The sequence below is a fragment of the Poecilia latipinna genome, unplaced genomic scaffold, assembly GCF_001443285.1.
Source record: "Poecilia latipinna isolate Pla-1442-1.1 unplaced genomic scaffold, P_latipinna-1.0 Scaffold604, whole genome shotgun sequence".
Lineage (NCBI taxonomy): Eukaryota > Metazoa > Chordata > Actinopteri > Cyprinodontiformes > Poeciliidae > Poecilia > Poecilia latipinna.
The window spans coordinates 107,114-117,479 of NW_015113220.1; the positions used below are offsets into that span (position 1 = coordinate 107,114).

Consider the following 10,366-nt stretch of genomic DNA (forward strand, 5'->3'; position numbering starts at 1 on the left):
TAAAATAGGCCATTCATTGAAGGTGCGCCTTATAATCCGGTGCGCCTTATAGTGCGGAAAATACGGTAGTTATCAGAAATGCTGCAGCAACACAGCAGACTCTACAACTAGCTGGTTCATCTGTTCAGAGATGAACATGAGAAGCTCCATGTGTCGTCGTTTAGAGCAGAGGAAGCTTACTCAATTCTGTTGAATGCCTTTCCAGTGAAAGCAGCAACACTGGACATACACTTTAGTTCCAGCCGGTCAGCTTCAGGACACTTACCAACAGTCAGAGTTCAAACGTCCCATGCAGTAGGCTGCTCCATCTGGAAAGAAGAGGAAATCAGGGTTTGTATCATCACCGGAATCCCAGACTGTCAGAGTTTTACGACTACACTTGGTCCGATCTGCTTTACGTACTTGGGAAAATTTGGCTAAGAAAATCCACTTCCTCCTGAAAGTTTCGATGAGGGAACTCCTGGTGGGCCGGCTTCATGAAGTTCTTACGGGAATAGAAGAAATTCTGCAACAAAACGCACCCAAAAGTTACCCCACGGTAAAACTGTCCACTTACTAGCTGTTTCCATTACAAATGTGCTTAAGACTTTTGATATTCTGCTAATGTTGGAGACAAAAAAAAAAATACAATTGTGTAATTTGCATTAAGCGCAACTAAAAATCACATTAAAATTTGTTCATATTTTAAGTTAATAAAAATCAGCTGAAAGTTTACATAAGAGCTGTGGATTTATCACATTTCAAATGTCAAAGTCAACCTTTGATCAACTGTGATGCCATCATAGTTCTGGTGGAGCCAGCTATGCATTATTTAAGGAGAGCAGAAGCTATAAAAGAGCATGATGCAAATTAAGTGTTTCCACTAGTTTTGCAAAATACACAAATTTGAATATAGCTAAAAAAAAATCTCATAACGCAAAAAAGATTAGTGAAAAACTTTTTTTTTAGTGAAAATTAGATTAGTGAAAAAATTTTTTTTAGCAATTTCACTGAAATTGCTCAAAAAAAGTTTTTCACTAATCTTTTTTGCGTTCTGAGATTTTTTTTTCAGACAGTAGTCTGAAAACTACTGTTTTCAGACAACTATTGTGCAATCCCAATGTTGCACAATGACACATTTTATGTGACGGACCAACAAAGAGCCACATTTTGTAAGGTGGGAGCAAAGTAGTATAGGTAACCAAAAAAAAAAAGAAAAAAAAAAAACCTGAAAAAAAAAAAAGAAATGTAGTTTGCATCTCAGTTCATCCCTTGTTGCTCCCACTAAATAAAATCTAGTGCTACCGATTACATCCAGAAACTGGATTAATTTTAATGAACACATCATGGAGGCTGAGCTTCCAGCAGGACAACATCCTGGATGAGCCACAGCTGCAAAGTTGGTCAAAACGTATTCACGTCTAAACTTTGAACAGAGAATAGCTGGCAAGTTTAAATACATTGAGGTTTGAACATTAATAAAAGCCTTGGCAAGGGTCTTCTCCAGCATCATATACATACAGAAGTGTAATGAGTTTCATTATGCAGGCAGTGTGTGTCTAACCTCGATGGCGTCGAAGCCACAGTACTCCCTGGCGAGCTCCAGCAGAGGCACCAGTGCTTGCAGTAAGAGGGTGGTTCCACATGTCTTCAAAATGAAACGTCTCTTGGAGACAAACATGCTACTCTCACTATGGCGCAGAGAAAAGAAGAAACTTTAATAGTAAAACTTCATTATATACTACTGCAGCAGTGAAATCAATCAGTGAAGGGTTAATCCACACCAGTGGCGTCTGGAATTGGACACCACTGAGGCAGATGATGTTTGGAGCGGACAGGCCTTTCTTACCTGAGTATATAAGCTTCCTGCTTGTCGGTCTTTGTCACACTTATGATCAAACAATGCACATTTTCCAAAAGTTTGTCCCACTCAAACCTGAAAAACAGAGGAGGATAAATGTTAGGATTACTCTGCACAGCTTCGCAGTGCTGCAGTGTTTGAATGTTTCAATGTTCAAACACACCTCAACCAAAACGCCTTCATAGCATGTCGACGTGTTTTACACATCCACGTCAACCAGTCATTTAATTCAGGTGTGTTGGAGCAGGGACGCATCCAAACGTTGCAGACCGCTGTCATAAAATATGTCGTAGGAAGGGAACCTAGTGTTTGCAAGACATTCAATATCTACCAGTTGACCATTTTTAATCACTGTAGTAATTTACAAAAATGTGCTTTTGTGTGGCCTGAAAACCTTAAAATATAATAAATTTCAGCTATATGAAATGAATAGCTGAGTAAAAAGAACATAAACACTATGTGCTCCTTCACAGGAGGATCGATACTTGCTGCTGCTCCTCCTGCCCTCCCACCAGGACCGAGAAAAAAAAAAAAAAAAAAAAAACAGCTGCAGTGCAAAAAGCAGCTGCGTCACGTTTTCCAACACAGCCTTGGAAGAGCAGTCTGGGCCCATTTACAGCTCGGCATCAGCCACTAGAGAAAGCTCGCGAGAAGAGCACAGCGCTCAATGGGGACTGTACCAGTAGCTACCCCGGCCCTCCGTTAGTAACCGTTCCATCTCACACACACACACCGATTCACATCAGCACATACTTGAATGAGTTTCTGTCTGCAGATGAGGTGAAAGTCTCTCATGGAGAATCTATTGTTTGTTTTTCCAGTATGAAAAAAAAGGGAATTTATTAGTTGAACCACAGGAATAATAATAAACCTCTATTATGTCTATTACTAGACTTAACGCAATGCTACTGAACAACATTTGCTTATGCCACAATAAATCAGATCAACAGCTGATCTGTAGAAGGGATGGGTGATGTGGACCTAGAATTTGATTACAATATTTTGTAGTACCATTGTGATAATATTAAATTATTACACAAGGTTTCCCCCAGAAAACTTGCTACGCCTGGTAGTTGGGGGCTAGGGCAGTCATTCATCCAGCAATCTGTTGTGTTTTTGAGTTACATGTTTAAAGTTTAAAGAAAATTTGAAAATATCACTTGATAATTATGTGCTATTGAAAGATTGGAAGATTAATACCTGACACCAACAATAAATTCTTAAAAAATGCTAACATTTTAAAAAATACTTAAATAAGCAATGCTTAGCCTGGTGGGGGCACAAGTAAAGCCTGGTAGCCCACCAGGCTTATAAAACACTGGGGGAAATCCTGTATTACAGGCGTTTTTTGTGTTTTGTTTAAGAATTTTTAGCATTCATAGTGTCCAACACAAATGCTGTTCTTTGGAAAATGTTTCAATTTTAAATCGGCTCCTTCAGGACGCCACTTATAGCATGATTTGTAACAAATAGCTCACAGTAACTGCATTTAATCACATTTTCAAATTTACTAATATTTGTGGAAGAAAATGAAGAAAATAAATGTTTCCAGTAATTTTTTATTTTATTTTATTTTTTTAATCAATGCACATTTATCAAGACAGTAAATCAAAATTTGCGTAAAATTTTCTGAATAAATGGTAAGTTACACAATAAATGCCCACCCATAATATATAATCAACAGGTCAATGTTTAGAGTCTGGATGAACACATGAAAGAACTACTACATTAAAAGATTCAAGTTCTGAATTCATTTGTCTCACCTATCATTGCCCAACATTACCACCTTAGATCATATTATGTTTCAAGTTATCCAGTTAATCCACAGTACAATCGGTGGCTGAGGTGTTGCAATTCCTGACATAGAACAGTTTTGTAGGAAGGGAACAAAATGTAGGATTTGTGATTGTGTGCAAAGTGGTTCTATGTTTAGCTAGGTTTCACTTTGAGATGAAGTCACTTAGAGGAGCTGCTGTCAGTAACTCTTTACTTTGTCTTCAGCGTGGAAAGTACAGCTAGTTCAGTGCTGCTGTGTTTTTGTACTTCTGCTCTGGTTCTGTTGAGGATTTCTTCCTGTTAACTGACCCCCTCCACCATGCACATCCCTGCTCGGTGTGAAAGTCCGCTGCCAAGTTAACGACTCGATGCAATCGACTGGGGTGGGCATTATCGTATTGTTTATCATGAGAAATTTAAGAATTTTGATTTCATGTCATGTTAAATCAAAATAAACAGAGGACTGTTTGGAGAGCAATGCACTTTGGCTAATATACTTTGAGAGCCCTGAAGTTGTTTTTATGCTAATGTAATATTTAGCCAGTAGACAGTCTCACAGCAGCATGCTCTGAACTCTCTCACACACACACACACACACACACACACACACACACCAAAATGCTAAAGCTCACATTGAGCAGGAAGTACATATTAGGAATGAAGTGTTGCATGTCGCAATATTTACAGAGACCATCACATGATTTTCTACATTGTGCAGCTTTGCTCTAAAGTCTGCGACTGAGTTGTTCAGAGAAAACTTTGGAATTGGAATAATGAACTGAACTTAACGGCACTATATCTACAATTGGGCTGGAATGTATGGAACACACTGTGAATATGACTGTAGACAGAAAACATCCAATTTAATCCACAGAACATTTGTTGTGAAGAAAAATAAGTTTCCAAAAGGCTTCCAATTAATTGCTTGGATTCTAAAAATCTCTTCATAAACAGACCAATACATCTTCATGTGCCAGACCTGTCGGACATGAAGTTATGACATATTAGAGATACGCCTATTAGAATTCTACAGTCTGTTTTCAATATCTGGCCCATTCCCTACAGAACACAGACCCTAAACTCTGATATTTACACCAATGTTTTCAAATCCAGCATGTTCCACCAGAGATGTAGTCTGAAATCTGAAGAGGATAAAGCAGAGCAACTTGATGTAGTCTGCTCAGCCTTCCTGGTAACCGCCAACTGCCTCACTCATCCAAAATAATACAGAGATTTGATAAAGAAATATTCAGAATTAATTTTAAGACACCTTACTGGTACTGGAAAAAGCTCACTAAATCTTCCTTCAGTCACAATTTCTACACTAATCTGCCCTATGTTCTGCCTGATTAAAAAAAAAAAACTGGTCTTGAGTTTGTAGCAGTCTGGTCACCAGCAGGGGGAAAATAATCATCCAATGTCAGTCACCAAAAGATTTCTTGGTGCGTTGCTAATATATTGTTGAAGGAGGATTTAAAGATTTATTTTACAGTTTACAAAGTTATACAGCAGGTCAAGAAGCAAAATAAAAACTATGCTCATGTAGTCCTGTCTTCATGTGGGTGGAATCTCGGTGCACACTTATCGGCTCACAGATCAGATACTTGAGACCTTTGTAGCAAGTACAATAATTTATTCAGTACCGGCAGGATTTCATGACCGCTTGTGTGATTTTTTTTTTTGCCATCAAAAATCACTGATTTTGTGGTGCTACTTTAGAAACATTTCAAATGAATTTTGTACGTTTTCCTCATTAAAATTCATTTTAAAATCTACATATGGAAGAAAAATAAGAGAAAAATGTTTTTCCATTCTTTAAACCAACTTGAATAGCTCAAATTTTGTTACTCCCATATTGATCAAAGACTATAATATCATGTAAGGCTTAAGCAGCAGTGTGATAGAAGAAAGATATATAGAAATACCTGCAGGTGGGACTTAGTCACTTAAACCCAATATTTTACCATATTTGTAAAAAATAATCTCATAATTATGCATTAAGACAAAAAAAATGGGGCTTGCAAGAATTTCCACGTTATTTTTTTTAAAGTTATTGTTTACAAGAGAACACATTTTTACACCGTTTTCTCAGCAGCTTCCATACAGACAAATATGACTTAGGGATTCTGACTGCAGGGTGGGTGAGGGGGGGGATCTTGAAGCCATCTTGACTCGATTTTCTTTCTGATCATCTCCAGCAACAGATTAAGGCTTGGAGTGGTGAAACGCAGTCAGCTTCATTGAGATATTCCAACAGCAGGCTGCATGCTTGTTTTGCAAAGCATTTAGGTCAAACAAGTGTGACCGTCGGCTCTACTGGCCGCCATTTCACACACAAGCACATGGGAGGGCTGTTGCAACATGCCTTCCTCGGCCCATTGCAACAATGTTACCAGAAACCTGAGGTAGCTCCCATTTCACAGCGACATGCACACCGGAGGCTATTTCAGAGCGCTCGGTGTGATCCCATTTCCTCAAAGAAAAGAACCAGATTAAACTCCCGGGAACTACCAGGACCTGCTGGTCTTCACCCGTTCAACAGGTTCACACGGACCTTCGGAGCATTTAGCTCAGGGAAGGAAGGACTCCAGGTTTCTGGTTAATGCCATTTTTCTGCTTTCATGTCACTCAGACAAAGTTTGTAGCATCCCCCCCACACACACAAAAAAAAAAACACCCATAGCATTTATGAACTAAAATTTAACATGAACAGGTGCTCTCAGAGCATAACACCAACAGCCACATTATCAGAGCTAAAGTTTGACACCACCTTGCCTTTGGGAAAGTTGCCCTGCAGTCACCAGCAGTAGACCATAAGATCTAAGGCCTGACAGCAGAGGTAATCTGAGCAACGGCCCCGCCGGTCACTCAGATGCCCTTGTGGACTTATTTGGACACTGGCTGATGTCCAGCAGGCTTGATCCACTGACTGGGTCCCCGTAAGCCGCTAATCTGTCCTTTTGCTGTAAATTAATGCCGCTCCTCAATCGCACCACTGGCCACACGCGCGTTTGTTCAATTATAGAACTTAAATTATTCCACCGATCAGACTTTTTCCAAAACACAATTTTTTCTTTGAGACCTGAACATTTCATTTTTCTGGAGGGTAGAAAGTCACACATCAGGTGAGACTGCAGGCTCTTTGAATATAAAAGTTGTAATACCCCCTCCACACCCCATTTATGCTTTAACATATAGGCACCACTTTCATTTATTTAAAATTAAAAATTGTTTCTATAGGCTGAAAACTGAGAATTAATTTTCTCTCATTCATTAGGTGCAAACCGTTTGAGCTGCAAACCAGCATTCAGAGCTGATCAAAACCAAAACAGGCCCATTCTGATCAGATGTATGAATCACTATTCTGTTTACCTGCTGTGTCTATGATCAACTTTTGTTTTTTTACATAACCTTTTGAGGCACATGCAAAAGTGAATTTTCTTGAACTGAATCAGGGCAAAGGTCAACAGTCCCCCACGTGAATCTTTGTGAGCCTCCCGTCCCATCATCCTGTTCAAATGCAGACGAGGGCCACTGAGCAAATCAGAGTGCAGAACCCTTGAACCAATCAGAGGACTGGGGAGGGGAGCGTCCTCATGGCTGGAAACGTGACTCGTGCAGGGACCAGTAGGGTTTGTTTTTTTTAACAAAACAATAAAAGTCAATCTTCGTGACAGAAACGCTTAATTCGGGACCTAAACGCTTAATTCGGGACCTAAACCGCACAACAACAAAAACTGATGACCAGTGTCTCTATGCGCTTCCCACCTGACAGAATTCACCTGAAGAACGGAACCCAGTCAGAAACAAAAGCCTGTCCAATAAAAGGATGCATCTGATGAAACTGTCCAGAAGCAGTTCTTAGAACGGTCAGCGCAGCAGTGGCCATGCTACCAAGTCAAAGGAAGGCCGACCACATGCTTCACGCTCCCCTCCCTCCTTTTTGTTGAATGACGCAGAGAGAAATAAACTCAACGACAAACGCAGCTACAGTTTAACAAGACAAAAATGGAGTTTGCTTTTTTCCCCGCTTCTCGAATGTATTCAACCCAACCACGCAGACAGACAGCAACGTGACAGAAGTATACGAGCAACGACACGACACTGAAGTTGGCATCAGTTTTGTCACGTCATTAAAGGGATATTTCAACACTTTTATAGGAACCCGAACAACCTATGATCAGTTCCATCTTAATTTAGAGTCCTATTTGAAAAGTGCAATACTTTGGTCAAAGTTATATTGGGTTACCCATATTTTGCAACTTTCACAAATGACCTAATCCTAGATAAGCGAAACCCAGATTCCATAAAAGCAGCATAATGACGCTTTAATGAAAGTCGAAACTCAAAAGTTCTGAAACTGATACCAACTTCGGAGTCATGAGCATCGGTAAAGGGTTAAGAAAATTCATCAAGCCCGCCTAATTTTGGCAGCAAAAACTGACAGACACATGTCAGTGACGGACGAATCAGTCACCTAAATGGCACAGCATTTTAAAATCCCAATAAAGGCCAATAAAGTCAGCAGGGCAACGCTTAAAAGATGTTGAGACTTTTCTTTTAGGAAGTAGCATGAGTTACTCGGCTAATAACCGCTTGCCCACCTGCTAGTCTACGTATTTCTAAACACGACAGAAAATATCCATTACGAACCATAAAGCGTCAAGTAATGGAATAGGAAGAACTGATAAACTTAAAGTACGACGAATGAATGAGTCATCCTCAGAGCAGCACAGTTAAAGGGGGAGGTGGCCATTTTCCAGAGAAGGTGTTAGCTAATTCGCTGGTAGGGGGCTGTAAGGCCAGAAACTGCTTCGGTTTTCAGCAGGCCAGACTCGGGTAAACCAATGACAGTCTTTGGGGGCCTGGACTTTATAATATATTACTAGCTACATGTCACACAATACCTTAAGTATGGTCAAGGTTTACCGCAATAGGCTACACAGACATGACATGACAATGCAGACAAGAAAAAGACTCAAACCTCGGGATGGTGCGGAGGTCCCCGGTCCCTTTGGTCTCGTCTTGGCGAGAGAACCACACCTCCAGCAGCTTCTCGGTCCCCTCGAAGAAATGTGCACCGTTATCCTCCATCGTGAGACAACAGACACCCAACAGAATTATTAGAACGTCAGTTACAACGTTTACAGCTTATTTAATCCTTCCTCGGTTAGTTATAATTTATTGAGGTACAGTCCTTTAAGCAATCCAGGTGTTAATTATCTTGAGTTACCGCCTTCCCTTTTGCAGAGAATACCGTAAGCGAGTGCTAGCTAATATCGCCGGCCATACTGTGTAAAGCGCTGAATGAAGTGCGTGCGTTGCTTTTATACCAACGCTTCATTACGTCACTACTGCGTCGAGCCAATCTGGCAGCAGGGCCACTTCTTATGGTTTCTGATTGGTCCAAGGACATGTCACTTATGGCAGAGAAATGTTTCCTCACGTGCCCTTGTACAGGTACTAAAAATTACGACACAATGGAGATTTGTTGTTTTTATACGACTTTTATCAAATATTGGGCATTACTATTTGATAATTCTTCATTTTTATTTGAATTTGTAAAACTTTTTTGTTATGAAAAAATGTGTATGTTTTTTGTGTAAACTATAATGGGAAAAAGAAAAATACTTATTTTGAAATGAGCTAAAACAATATTTTAATAATCAAATGAAATATTCTTGAACACCATAATCATGTTTTCTAGGTCAGAAAATATATAATTTTTATCCAGGCAAAAATTATTATTAATGTTCAGCTTAAGCTTAATTGGAGTATCACACATCCTTGCATATTTTTATGACCAGAAATGACAATGTTGAAGATGTCAATGTGAACGCTATGCAACAGCCACTGTTGTTACCAGACACCACCACTGTTGCAGTGTAAGCAGGTACACTGCTACTCTTCCCTACAGTTTGAGAATGGTACAATGACAAACTTGGACTTCCTAAATAACTTTGTGAATCCAGTCATTGTGTCACTACATAAACAACACAGGCCTCATTTCACATTCATGGCTCCAAATCATCAAGGTTGCATCATTAGGGTATGGCCACTGGAGACTGGGGTTCCTCTAACAGAGTGACCTGCAAATTCTCCAGACTTAAGACCCATATGAAAGCCAGAGGAACAACTTTTACAATGAGGGCCACCTTTCAAGAAGAGTGGGATGCCATGCCTCAGCAGACAATGAACTGACTTGTGAACAGCATGAGTAGTACTGTCAAGCTACTACTCAGAAGTAGTAGCTTGACAGTATACTGTAGTACTGCATGAGTAGTACTGTCAAGCTGTAATTGATGTTCAAGGAAACATGGCACATTATTGAGACATTGACTGCTGTGGCATACTCACCACTTGGTAAAAGCCAGCCCACAGTTCTACGCAAAGAAGGTCTGGACCCTTGGCTATTGAGAAATGATTGCTTGCTGTTGAAATTTGTACATTACCCAGTCAATAACATTTAGCTGCGGCTTATGTAAGGCATTGATTGGATGCTATGACACTTACTGGAAATTGCGTATTATTTAATTAATGCATGTAATAATTAATATTTTTTGCGTATACTGTAAATATTCAAAATATGATATCACCAAATATATATATATATATATATATATATATATATATATATATATATATATATATATATATATATATATATATATATATATATATATATATATATATATACATACATACACACATATATCTGAGATATATATATAAACACACATATCCGAGCTC

At 39.3% G+C, this 10,366-nt stretch overlaps 1 protein-coding gene across 1 annotated transcript in view; it reads right to left on the reverse strand.

The window, feature by feature from the left end:
* Window positions 1–8,924, reverse strand: part of amd1 (adenosylmethionine decarboxylase 1) — a 16,569-nt gene extending 7,645 nt beyond the window's left edge. Inside the window, exons 1-5 of the mRNA XM_015042849.1 lie at window positions 8,601–8,924; window positions 1,829–1,915; window positions 1,544–1,670; window positions 403–505; window positions 266–308 (exon numbers count right to left, since the gene is read on the reverse strand). Of these exons, the coding sequence (XP_014898335.1) occupies window positions 266–308; window positions 403–505; window positions 1,544–1,670; window positions 1,829–1,915; window positions 8,601–8,710 (470 nt within the window). The 5' untranslated portion in view covers window positions 8,711–8,924. The remainder of the gene's footprint in view (window positions 1–265; window positions 309–402; window positions 506–1,543; window positions 1,671–1,828; window positions 1,916–8,600) is intronic.
* Between the last annotated feature and the right edge of the window lie 1,442 nt (window positions 8,925–10,366).